This window comes from Entelurus aequoreus, linkage group LG23 (genome assembly GCF_033978785.1).
Source record: "Entelurus aequoreus isolate RoL-2023_Sb linkage group LG23, RoL_Eaeq_v1.1, whole genome shotgun sequence".
In the NCBI taxonomy this organism is placed as follows: Eukaryota; Metazoa; Chordata; class Actinopteri; order Syngnathiformes; family Syngnathidae; genus Entelurus; species Entelurus aequoreus.
In genome coordinates, this window is record NC_084753.1 from 36,853,528 (window position 1) to 36,867,555 (window position 14,028).

Below are 14,028 nucleotides of genomic sequence, written 5' to 3' on the forward strand. Positions count from 1 at the left end.
GAAGAAGAAGGAGGAAAAAGCAAGATGGCGTTTGGGGGAGAAAGTCTAAACGTGGGCATTATAGTTCTGTATTTTTAATCAGTGCATACATGTGCACATATATGTCGTTTAATAGAGTAAACATCGTCAATAATTGTTTGTATCCGGATACATTAGTCTGAGCGCATGTTGACGCTTCTTCGCTTGTTAGCTAGCTTAGCCTGTTAGCTGCTAACAAAGACGCGACACATTCGTACAACTACGCGCGGATTAAGAAGACAAAATTAGTGATCAAAACACATCGCTAAGCAGAGATCAAGTGTGAGTGTAAAGTGTTGTGATTGTGTGAAAATGTGCGAAAGAACGATAGCAGAGTACGAGGAGGAACTTTGTCCAACAAAAGAGGAGAAGGAGCGACAACATCAAAAACATCAAGTTGTGTTACACAGAACAGGTTTGTTTACTTCTTACTCTCACATGTTTACTAACTTTATATTTATTTATTACTGCAATTCTTAAATATGTTGTATGTAAGGATATGGGTGTTGTTGATGCACGTAAGTCTGGTACTTGCAACCACCTGGTTGCTTAGCTACCTGTAAAAATGAGTTACTTATCAATAAATCAGTCAATCAGTGTTTACTTATATAGCCCTAAATCACGAGTGTCTCAAAGGGCTGCACAAGCCACAACGACATCCTCGGCTCAGATCCCACATCAGGGCAAGGAAAAACTCAACCCAGTGGGATGACAATGAGAAACCCTTGAGGGGACCGCATATGTCCAGTCCATAGTGGATCTAGCATAATCGTGTGAGAGTCCAGTCCATAGTGGATCTAACATAATAGTGTGAGAGTCCAGTCCATAGTGGATCTAACATAATAGTGTGAGAGTCCAGTCCATAGTGGATCTAACATAATAGTGTGAGAGTCCAGTCCATAGTGGATCTAACATAATAGTGTGAGAGTCCAGTCCATAGTGGATCTAGCATAATAGTGTGAGAGTCCAGTCCATAGTGGATCTAGCATAATAGTGTGAGAGTCCAGTCCATAGTGGATCTAACATAATAGTGTGAGAGTCCAGTCCATAGTGGATCTAACATAATAGTGTGAGAGTCCAGTCCATAGTGGATCTAACATAATAGTGTGAGAGTCCAGTCCATAGTGGATCTAACATAATAGTGTGAGAGTCCAGTCCATAGTGGATCTGGCATAATAGTGTGAGAGTCCAGTCCATAGTGGATCTAACATAATATTGTGAGAGTCCAGTCCATAGTGGATCTAACATAATAGTGTGAGAGTCCAGTCCATAGTAGATCTAACATAATAATGTGAAAGTCCAGTCCATAGTGGATCTAACATAATAGTGTGAGAGTCCAGTCCATAGTGGATCTAACATAATAGTGTGAAAGTCCAGTCCATAGTGGATCGAGCATAATAATGTGAGAGTCCAGTCCATAGTGGATCTAACATAATAGTGTGAGAGGCCAGTCCATTGTGGATCTAACATAATAGTGTGAGAGTCCAGTCCATAGTGGATCTAGCATAATAGTGTGAGAGTCTAGTCATAGTGGATCTAACATAATAGTGTGAGAGTCCAATCCATAGTGGATCTAACATAATAGTGTGAGAGTCCAGTCCATAGTGGATCTAACATAATAGTGTGAGAGTCCAGTCCATAGTGGATCTAGCATAATAGTGAGAGTCCAGTCCATAGTGGATCTAACATAATAGTGTGAGAGTCCAGTCCATAGTGGATCTAACATAATAGTGTGAGAGGCCAGTCCATTGTGGATCTAACATAATAGTGTGAGAGTCCAGTCCATAGTGGATCTAACATAATAGTGTGAGAGTCCAGTCCATAGTGGGGTCAGCAGGAGATCATCTTGAGTGGAGAAAGGTCAGCAGCGCAGAGACGTACTTATCTTAGTCCATTTGTAAATAAATAGTTTTCCTAAATTATAGTCTCCTCACTTTAACCAGGCAGTCATTAGGACAAAAGACCCTGCGAGGACTTTAAAAGGGAGAGGTTGAAAAAGGACACTATTAAGATGAATTCATCACATTTGCTATGAGGCATTTTATTATTAAATATTCTGTTCTTGTCACATGAAATCTTGTTGTTCCATTTTGTAATTTCAAGGGGAACTGCACCTTTTGGAATCATTCACAGTCCCTATGTAAGTTAAAGTTAAGGTCCCAACGGTAGTCACACACTAAGTGTGGTGAAATTATCCTCTGCATTTGACCCATCCCCAAGTTCACCCCCTGGGAGGTGAGGGAGAGCGGTGATGCTGAGTGCAATGGGTCCCATTTTTATAGTCTTTGGTATGACTCGGCCGGGGTTTGAACTCACGACCTTCCACTCTAACCACGAGGCCACTGAGCAAGTCGAAGACAATAACACGTTTTTATTTTTTTTATGTATTCTAGATAGAAAATAAACCTTAGCAAAAGTTAGCTAACATTTGAGTCATTCGTAGCTGCTCAATTCTGCCTATAAAGTGCTCTAAATAACACCCTAAAACCCTCATTAACATTTTAAATACATGATGTACAAACCCCGTTTCCATATGAGTTGGGAAATTGTGTTAGATGTAAATATAAATAGAATACAATGATTTGCAAATCCTATTCAACCCATATTCAATTGAATATGCTACAAAGACAACATATTTGATGTTCAAACACATAAACTTTATTTTTTTTTGCAAATAATAATTAACTTAGAATTTCATGGCTGCAACACGTGCCAAAGTAGTTGGGAAAGGGCATGTTCACCACTGTGTTACATGGCCTTTCCTTTTAACAACACTCAGTAAAGGTTTGGGAACTGAGGAGACACATTTTTGAAGCTTCTCATGTGGAATTCTTTCCCATTCTTGCTTGATGTACAGCTTAAGTTGTTCAACAGTCCGGGGGTCTCCCTTGTGGTATTTTAGGCTTCATAATGCGCCTTACATTTTCAATGGGAGACAGGTCTGGACTACAGGCAGGCCAGTCTAGTACCCGCACTCTTTTACTATGAAGCCACGTTGATGTAACACGTGGCTTGGCATTGTCTTACTGAAATAAGCAGGGGCGTCCATGGTAACGTTGCTTGGATGGCAACATATGTTGCTCCAAAACCTGTATGTACCTTTCAGCATTAATGTCGCCTTCACAGATGTGTAAGTTACCCATGTCTTGGGCACTAATACACCCCCATACCATCACACATGCTGGCTTTTACACTTTGCGCCTATAACAATCCGGATGGTTCTTTTCCTCTTTGGTCCGGAGGACACGACGTCCACAGTTTCCAAAAACAATTTGAAATATGGACTCGTCAGACCACAGAACACTTTTCCACTTTGTATCAGTCCATCTTAGATGAGCTCAGGCCCAGCGAAGCCGACGGCGTTTCTGGGTGTTGTTGATAAACGGTTTTCACCTTACATAGGAGAGTTTTAACTTGCACTTACAGATGTAGCGACCAACTGTAGTTACTGACAGTGGGTTTCTGAAGTGTTCCTGAGCCCATGTGGTGATATCCTTTACACACTGATGTCGCTTGTTGATGCAGTACAGCCTGATGGATGGAAGGTCACGGGCTTAGCTGCTTACGTGCAGTGATTTCTCCAGATTCTCTGAACCCTTTGATGATATTACGGAGCGTAGATGGTGAAATCCCTAAATTCCTTGCAATAGCTGCTTGAGAAAGGTTTTTCTTAAACTGTTCAACAATTTGCTCACGCATTTGTTGACAAAGTGGTGACCCTCGCCACATCCTTGTTTGTGAATGACTGAGCATTTCATGGAATCTACTTTTATACCCAATCATGGCACCCACCTGTTCCCAATTTGCCTGTTCACCTGTGGGATGTTCCAAATAAGTGTTTGATGAGCATTCCTCAACTTTATCAGTATTTATTGCCACCTTTCCCAACTTCTTTGTCACGTGTTGCTGGCATCAAATTCTAAAGTTAATGATTATTTACAAAAAAAAAAAAATGTTTATCAGTTTGAACATCAAATATGTTGTCTTTGTAGCATATTCAACTGAATATGGGTTGAAAATGATTTGCAAATCATTGTATTCCGTTTATATTTACATCTAACACAATTTCCCAACTCATATGGAAACGGGGTTTGTAAGTATATACTGTATGTAATGTAGTAACATTCATAATAACATGTAATATATACATGATGTAAGTATATACGTAATGTGGTAACATTCTTGCAATATGTGATATATACATGATGTATATATTACATGTTATAAGAATGTTACTACTAGGGATGATACTCGAAACCGGTTTTCCCGGTTGTTCGATAAGAAAAGAACCGAGCCCTCGGACTGGAATCCCTTTTTGAGAACCGGTACCCGTTATCGAGACCACTATAGTAAAGAAAAAGAGTTGGTTCTTTATTTGAATCGCTGGGAACGAATCCCGTCCCGACCAGAAATGCCCCGTGTGACATCACAAGAAATGACGTCACGTAGCTCAGTCATTAGGCGCAGATAGCGAAAGCAGGAAAACAATGGACCGGAAAAAGTGCCCCAAGGTGTAATAAAGTTCAAAACAAAAGGTATAATTCAATGAATAACTTTACTGAGAGATTTGAGCAGGGTACAAACACATGACCAACACTTTTACGACCCACCGGAAACATAGCAACCAGGCTAGCAACGCACCTCCTTTACGGCAGCTGTCACAACGTTCTTAAAGCAACCGCAGCAAATACATATATATATACACAACATATATGACATCTCCCTTTTTTAACTTTTGTTTTTCTGTCCTTGTAAACAAAACAAAATCACACTGTATATGTGTTGTCTGTCTAACTATAAATAATGCAGACGAGGCGTGTTGGCTGAGTTCTTGACGTTTACTTTCACAGGGTGCTCATAACCTCATTCTTAGCTGCCGGGTGACGACATGCAACAACACTTTTCGGGGCTACCGCGCATGCTCGTCACTCCCGTTGCATGCTGGGTAGTGTAGTTGTTATATTCCCTAGCTCATAACATAACATCACATCTATCTATCTATCTATCTACCCTAAAAAGAAATAATGTTAACTCAATAAAGTGTATTTCTTTTTTAGCTTTAACTTTTCATTTTTTAGCACTGTAACCAGATTTGCAAACAACTTTTCTCTTCATAGAATTTTCTTTCAATAAAGATCATTCATTAAAGTGCAAAAATGTCAAAGCATCATAACAAACAGTTATATCAAATAGCTTTTTTAGTCTATTTATACCTGCATTGTCCTTTCCATCCTTACACTTTCCATCATTGTAACTGAGCTACTGTGTTGAACAATTTCCCCTGTGGATCATTAAAGTTTGTCTAAGTCTAAGTCTAAGTCTAGCAGCAGAAGTGCACTTTTTGGAGAGCTGTATTATTTTCAGTTTTGTGCCCAAGGGACTGATTTTATTTAACACTATATTATTATTTATACACCTATAGTGATCACAGAGACAGGTTGTTTTTGTGTTACTGTATATATTTGTTTTTCTGAAAAATCCCACTTAATATACTTTGGGTAACAACAGTCAATATTTATTTATTTTGTTTTATTTTTTTAGGGGGGTAACAGTCAATATTTATTTATTTATTAGATTTTATTTTTTTGTTATATAATAAAAGTGAGCTTTTGTTAAACCAAATATTGTGTGTTTTTTTCCATATACAACAACCTAGCTGGACTCGATAAGAGAATCGATAAGGAATCGGTTCGATAAGAGGATTCGATAATAGGCTCAAACTCAATAATTTCTTATTAAACATCATCCCTAGTTACTACATGACATACATGATATATATCCATATTAAAAAGTCCTGTCGTCCTGGTTTGTTTTTCTTTTCCTGTGAATAATGTTGTAAAGAGCAGCGTGTTTGTGGGTCACTGAGATTTCAAGACAGTTCATACGATAACTTGTTTTTCCTATGTGCATGTAAAAGTACTGAATGCATGGTGTGACTGATGAGAAATGGTGTGTTTGTCTTGCAGACGTCTGTGAAGAACATCTTCACCCTGAGCAACAGCAGTGGAGCTTCAGGATGCGGACGGGGGAGCCACAGCCTTCCCACATTAAGAAGGAAGAGGAATACCCACTGATCCCCCATTTTAAAAAGGAAGAGGAGGACCCACTGACACCCCATTTTAAAGAGGAAGAGGAAGACCCACTGACACCCCATTTTAAAGAGGAAGTGGTGGATCCACAGAGCCCTGACATTAAGGACGAAGAGGAGGACCCCCTGACCCCTCACATTAAGGAGGAAGAGGAGGAACACAGCATCAGTCAGCAGGGAGAGCATCTTGAAGGACTGGAGGAGGTTGATGTCACCAAGATGCCAGTGACTGGTGTCCCTGTGAAGAGTGAAGGTGATGAGGTCAAAGGTGAGAGTGAGGAGAAGAGAGAGGCGGAGCCTCCAAGCAGCAGCTCAACTCAACACATGACAACAGAAGCTGATGGAGACCACTGTGGAGGATCACAAGCAGACAAGCTCTTAGCTCCACTATCAGATAGTGAGGACACAACGTCACACTCTCCTGACACTGATGATGAAGACTCTAAAGATGATAAGACATGTCACACTGACAACACACACTTCACATGTTCTCACTGTGACAAAACCTTTAAATACCATTGTCGTCTGAAAGACCACATGAGAACGCACACTGGAGAAAAACCTTTTTCCTGCATAGAATGTGGTAAAAGCTTTCAACGAAATGACATGTTGAAAGAACACATGAGAACACACACTGGAGATAAACCTTTTTCCTGCTCAGAATGTGGTAAAAGCTTTTGTAAAAAGGGCGTGTTGAAAGGACACATGAGAACACACACTGGAGAAAAACTTAAAAAAGATAAGACATGTCACACTGACAATACACGCTTTAAATGTTCTCACTGCGACAAAACCTTTAAATACCATTGTCGTCTGAAAGTACACATGAGAACACACACTGGAGAAAAACCTTTTTCATGTTCAATCTGTGGTAAAGATTTTGTTCGAAGGCACCATTTCAAAGCACACATGAGAATACACACTGGAGAAAAAACATTTATGTGCTCAATTTGCGGTAAAAGATACACCGAACAAAAATATTTGGTAAGACACACAAGAATACACACTGGTGAAAAACCTTTTATCTGTTCAGAATGTGGTAAAGGGTTTTCGCAAAATGTCTATTTGAAAGCACACATGAGCAAACACACTGGAGAAAAGCCTTTGTCATGTTCAGTCTGTCATAAAGGTTTTATACAACGTGGTGAGTTGAAAAGGCACATGAGAACGCACACTGGTGAAAAACCTTATACATGTTCAGTATGTTGTAAAAGTTTTATACAAAGTCCGCATTTGAAAGTACACATGATAACACACACAGGAGAGAAAGTGTTCAGTTGCAGTGTGTGTGGTGAAAGATTCTCTTATAAGAAGCAGTGTAAGAAACACAAGTGTGCTGGTGAGAACAGCAGCAGCAAATGAAGATGCAGGATTTGAAATAAACCGTCAAAACTTTCACTTTGACCTTCTAACAACATCAGCACATAGATTCTAACATTTATAGATTAGATGTTTTCGATTATTGCTTTTTTCAGTCAAGTACATGTTTTAATATACATCATTGTGTACTTGTATTTAAAAATGAACATAACACTTTGACTGTAAAGGTGAGAATAAACAGGACAAAACATGTTACAAATACTTTTTATGTGTATAGAGATATTCAGAAATCATTTTTAATTATTAATGATGTTATAGATGAACTCCTTTATATGATATACATATTTGTTTTACATGTGTTCATACCTTTGCTTTTGAGTACACATAAATCCCTCTTAGTTCATATTTACTGGTTCACACTGTTCACTGTATTATGATGATAGTATATATGATAGTATATATCTGTATCATGCATCAATTTAAGTGGACCCCGACTTAAACAAGTTGAAAAACTTATTCGGGTGTTACCATTTAGTGGTCAATTGTACGGAATATGTACTTCACTGTGCAACCTACTAATAAAAGTCTCAATCAATCAATCAAAACACCTGAAACATCTCCTGGACCACTTCTGGAAGCATATTATTATTTACTTTATACATCATTTGAGCAGTTGTCTTTTATACAAGATCATCTACTTTTTAAATGTGTGACTTTATGAATCATTTGTTGGGTCTCAATAATCCATTATTTTAATTATCTTTATTACTCTCTTGTGTAATATGAATATTGTTTTATATGTATGTCCCCTTTATGCAATATGTAGATTAGAGAAAATGGCAACATTTAATGTGGACGGTTATGAAGGATAGTTTTGTTTTTAATAATCTACATTTCGTATGAAAAAACTACACAGGACAATTGTTTTTTAAAGTTGTTTTTTTCCCCTTTTTTAGAATCCCTCAAACATGATAAATTTCAGAAAACATGGGAAAGTCTGGAAGGTTAGGGAAAAGTCAATAATGTACATCATCCCACAGAGCTTTACTGTACATCCATCCATTTTTCCTACCACTTGTCCCTTTCATTTTATATGTATAGCCTTTAATCACAAACTTGTCCGCCAAAGGGTGTTGCGTTTTGGAGAAACTCCTTCTATCAGAGTGCTGTTTAACACAGTAAAGAGAAACCCAAGGATGCGCAGGACGCTGAGTAAAACGCTTCTTTTACTGCGGAAATCTACTCACAAAAACAATCCAAACAGGAGGTAACAAAAAGCGACGTTGCGAAAAAGAGAAGACAAAATGTGCATCGTGGAAAAAAGAACAAAAGCTACTTATACACAAAAATAAACTTAACTTGGTTTGAAGTTACAAGACGTGCAAACTACAAAACAACACCAAGATGGATGGCACTGGGGGCGTGGTTAAGAGGGGAGGAGTATATTTACAGCTACAATTCACCAACTCGAGTATTTCATATATATATATATATATATATATATATATATATATATATATATATATATATATATATATATATATATATATATATATATATATATATATATATATATATATATACATACTACCGTTCAAAAGTTTGGGGTCACATTGAAATGTCCTTATTTTTGAAGGAAAAGCACTGTACTTTTCAATGAAGATAACTTTAAACTAGTCTTAACTTTAAAGAAATACACTCTATACATTGCTAATGTGGTAAATGACTATTCTAGCTGCAAATGTCTGCTTTTTGGTGCAATATCTACATAGGTGTATAGAGGCCCATTTCCAGCAACTATCACTCCAGTGTTCTAATGGTACAATGTGTTTGCTCATTGGCTCAGAAGGCTAATTGATGATTAGAAAACCCTTGTGCAATCATGTTCACACATCTAAGAACAGTTTAGCTCATTACAGAAGCTACAAAACTGACCTTCCTTTGAGCAGATTGAGTTTATGGAGCATCACATTTGTGGAGTCAATTAAACGCTCAAAATGGCCAGAAAAAGAGAACTTTCATCTGAAACTCGACAGTCTATTGTTGTTCTTAGAAATGAAGGCTATTCCACAAAATTGTTTGGGTGACCCCAAACTTTTGAACGGTAGTATATTATATATATATATATATATATATATATATATATATATATATATATATATATATATATATATATATATATATATATATATATATATATATATATATATATATATATATATATATATATATATATATATGAAATACTTGAAGCTCTATATATATATTTCTTTATTTTATTATACATATAAATAAAATAAATACTTGAATTTCAGTGTTCCGGAGGCTATCCAGTAGATGGCAGTAGTGTCCTGTTTAACGAACTGCTTTACGGTACACGAAAACGTGACTGCTGTTGTTGTGTGTTGTTACCGCGCTGGGAGGACGTTAATGAAACTGCCTAACAATAAACCCACATAAGAAACCAAGAACTCGCCCTCGATCATTCTACAGTTATAACGTGATTGGGCAGGCACGCTGTTTATATTGTGAGAAAGCGGACGTGAAAACAGACTGTCGCCGCTGTCCCCACTCAGGTCCGCATGGAGCTGGAGAGGGCGTGGCCTCCAGCTCCGGCTGAATTCCGGGAGAAAATTTCTTCCGGGAGGTTTTCGGGAGAGGCGCTGAATTCCGGGAGTCTCCCGGAAAATCCAGGAGGGTTGGCAAGTATGATATATATGAAATACTTCGCTTTTGGTGAATTCTACCTGTAAATATACTCCTCCCCTCCTAACCACGCCCCCGACAACGCCCCCGCCCCACCCTCGACCACGCCCCCATCTCCCGAATTCGGAGGTCTCAAGGTTGGCAAGTATGCATCCAGCTGTCAAGGTGCTGCTTAAGTAGCACCAGGGTCAATTGGAAGCAGCTGTGCACGTCCCACAACTCCGCCCACAAGGGCAACACAGGAACTCTAGGAGGAAGGAGAAATGTAAGAACAAGGTCAACTGCACCAAAATAGGAAAACTGACAATACAAACCACAAGGTGGCAGCAGGCGGTGACAACTTCTCTCAAATTAATTTGGAAAATAATGGACTGAGCATAAGAGATAAAGCACCACAAATAAAGTGAAATCATTCAAAAATTTTACCTTTGTAACTCACTTCTATCCAAATTCCTCCAGAATGTTCCATTGGAGAATGCTGTCAAACTGTTATGTCTACTAGGAAAATTCCATATTTACATATACAGAGTCATGTCATGTAAACCAAATATTATTTTGTTAAATTCTGTCATTATATATATATATATATATATATATATATATATATATATATATATATATATATATATATATATATATATATATATATATATATATATATATATATATATAATACTAATAATACCCGATATATATATATATATATATATATATATATATATATATATATATATATATATATATATATATATATATATATATATATATAATACTAATAATACCCGGGATTTATATAGCGCTTTTCTAAGTACCCAAAGTCACTTTACATGTAGAACCCATTATTCATTCACACCAGGTGGTGGTAAGCTACTTTCATAGCCACAGCTGCCCTGGGTTAGACTGACGGAAAGGTGGCTGCAATTTGCGCCAACGGCCCCTCCGACCACCACCTATCATTCATCATTCAATTCACCAATGTGAGTGGCACCGGGTTAAAGGGTGAAGTGTCCCGCCCAAGGACACAACGGCAGCGATTTTTGGATGGTAAGAGGCGAGGAGCGAACCTGCAACCCTCAGTTTTCTGACACGTTTGCTCTACCCACTATGCCATACATATATATATATATATATATATATATATATATATATATATATACGCACGGTTGCTCAACCCACTACGCCGTGCCATATATATATATATATATATATATATATATATATATATATATATATATATATATATATATATATATATATATATATATCAGAATCAGAATCAGAATCAGAATCAGAATAGTTTTATTGCCATTGTTTGAGAACGGGTTCACAAACTAGGAATTTTTCTTGGTGCAAACGTGCGACATAAAACACATATAACACATATTTGGTATAAAAAGAGCTGTGACTGAGCTATCAGATAGACTTAGAAGGGATTCAAGGAATTCAAGGTGCTGCTGTTAGGAGTTCTTGTTCATTTGCCTGATGGCCGAGGGGAAAAAACTGTTCAGGTGGCGGGAGGTGTGGGTCTGGATGGAGCGTAGTCTCCTGCCTGAGGGGAGAGGGGAGAATAGTGTGTGTCCAGGGTGAGAAGAGTCACACATATATATATATATATATATATATATATATATATATATATATATATATATATATATATGCTACTACAGGTACTATAATATGCTATGTTTAAAGGCCTACTGAAACCCACTACTACCGACCACGCAGTCTGATAGTTTATATATCAATGATGAAATCTTAACATTATAACACATGCCAATACGGCCGGGTTAACTTATAAAGTGACATTTTAAATTTGCCGCTAAACTTCCGGTTCGAAACGCCTCTGAGGATGACGTATGCGCGTGACGTAGCCCGGAGAACAGAGGTATGCCTTCCCCATTGAATACAATACAAAAAAGCTCTATTATATTATTTCATAATTCCACAGTATTCTGGACATCTGTGTTCGTGAATCTGTTGCAATTATGTTCATTGCATTATGGAGAAAGAAGCTGAGCAAGCAAAGAAGAAAGTTGTCGGTGCGAAACGGACGTATTTTTCGAACGAAGTCAGCAACAACAGTACACAGCCGGCGCGTCTTTGTTTACATTCCCGAAAGATGCAGTCAAGATTGAAGAACTCGGATAACAGAGACTCTAACCAGGAGGACTTTTGACTTGGATACACAGACGCCTGTAGAGAACTGGGACAACACAGACTCTTACCAGGATTACTTTGATTTGGATGACAAAGACGCAGACGTGCTACCGTGAGTATGCAGCTTTGGCTTCTAAACATTTGATCGCTTGACCGTATGTGCGCAACTTTTTTTTGCGTATGTACGTAACTTTTTTAAAATATATAAGCTTTATGAACCTTGGGTTAGGTGAACGGTCTTTTGGGCTGGGGTATTCCCAGCTGAATATCAGGTACCGTGAGTATGCAGCCTTGGCTGCTAAACATTTGATAGCTTGACCGTATGTGCGCGTCACGTACGTAACTTTTTAAAAATATATAAGCTTTATGAACATTGGGTTAGGTGAACGGTCTTTTGGGCTGAGTGATTGTGTGTGTTGATCAGGTGTTTGAATTGTATTGGCGTGTTTTATGGAGCTAGGAGCTAGCAGAGGAGCTAGGAGCTAGCGTAACAAACATGCAGGTGTTTTTATGCAGGATTAATTTGTGGCATATTAAATATAAGCCTGGTTGTGTTGTGGCTAATAGAGTATATATATGTCTTGTGTTTATTTACTGTTGTAGTCATTCCCAGCTGAATATCAGGTCACCCCCGGCTCTCACAGCATCTTCCCTATCTGAATAGCTTCAACTCCCCACTAGTCCTTCACTTGCACTTTACTCATCCACAAATCTTTCATCCTCGCTCAAATTAATGGGGAAATTGTCGCTTTCTCGGTCCGAATCTCTCTCACTTCATGCGGCCATCATTGTAAACAATAGGGAACTTTGCGTATATGTTCAACTGACTACGTCACGCTACTTCCGGTAGGGGCAAGCCTTTTTTTATCAGATACCAAAAGTTGCGATCTTTATCGTCGTTGTTCTATACTAAATCCTTTCAGCAAAAATATGGCAATATCGCGAAATGATCAAGTATGACACATAGAATAGATCTGCTATCCCCGTTTAAATAAAAAAAATTCATTTCAGTAGGCCTTTAAAATGACTGTGATGTCATATGTAACGCAGGTGTCAAATCCATACCTTTTGCAGTGACTGGTGTTATCTTGCTTTCTATTGACTCTTTGCACTCTTCTTAGTCACGTGACCGCCACAGTCCAATCAGCTTTGGTTACATTCCGGTAGCAGGAAGTGACTGGTATGCGCTTGCCTCCTATTACTCTTTGAGCGCTGTGCGCGCTTCCTAGTCACGTGACCGCCATGGTCCAATTAGCTGTGCTTTTTTTTTTTATTGTATTTTTTAAATTTTATTATTGACATCCAGCATCAGACATTCCTATCAATTACATCATATCAACATAAATCATATATCTATTGTCAGCCCTAAATGTCAAAATATTTATGTTTATATCCCACCCATACCACCCACCCACACCCAAAAAAAGAAAGAAAGAACAAAAATAAAAATAAAAAATATATACAAATACATCGATTAAATAAACAGAGAAGAAGAAAAAAACAGAAAGAAAAAGAAAAAAAAAAGAAATAATAATACATTAATAATAATAATAATAATAAGAAAGAATAAAATAAAATATAAACAGATACACACACACATATATATATATATATATATATATATATATATATATATATATATATATATATATATATATATATATATATATATATATATATATATATATATATATATATATATATATACAAATATATATATACATATATATACATACATA

At 37.4% G+C, this 14,028-nt stretch overlaps 1 protein-coding gene across 4 annotated transcripts in view; it reads left to right on the forward strand.

The window, feature by feature from the left end:
* LOC133640646 (zinc finger protein OZF-like) overlaps positions 1-7,870 on the forward strand; it is a 56,722-nt gene extending 48,852 nt beyond the window's left edge. For 2 of the 4 annotated variants that reach the window (XM_062034188.1, XM_062034186.1), the window contains exon 2: positions 5,985-7,870. In XM_062034188.1, coding sequence (XP_061890172.1) covers positions 6,035-7,468 — 1,434 coding nt within the window. In that variant the 5' untranslated portion in view covers positions 5,985-6,034 and the 3' untranslated portion in view covers positions 7,469-7,870. Of the gene's footprint in view, positions 1-8; positions 434-5,984 lie in introns of those variants that run through there. The other 2 variants (XM_062034185.1, XM_062034187.1) reach the window with 2 other exon arrangements.
* Positions 7,871-14,028: the final 6,158 nt, after the last annotated feature.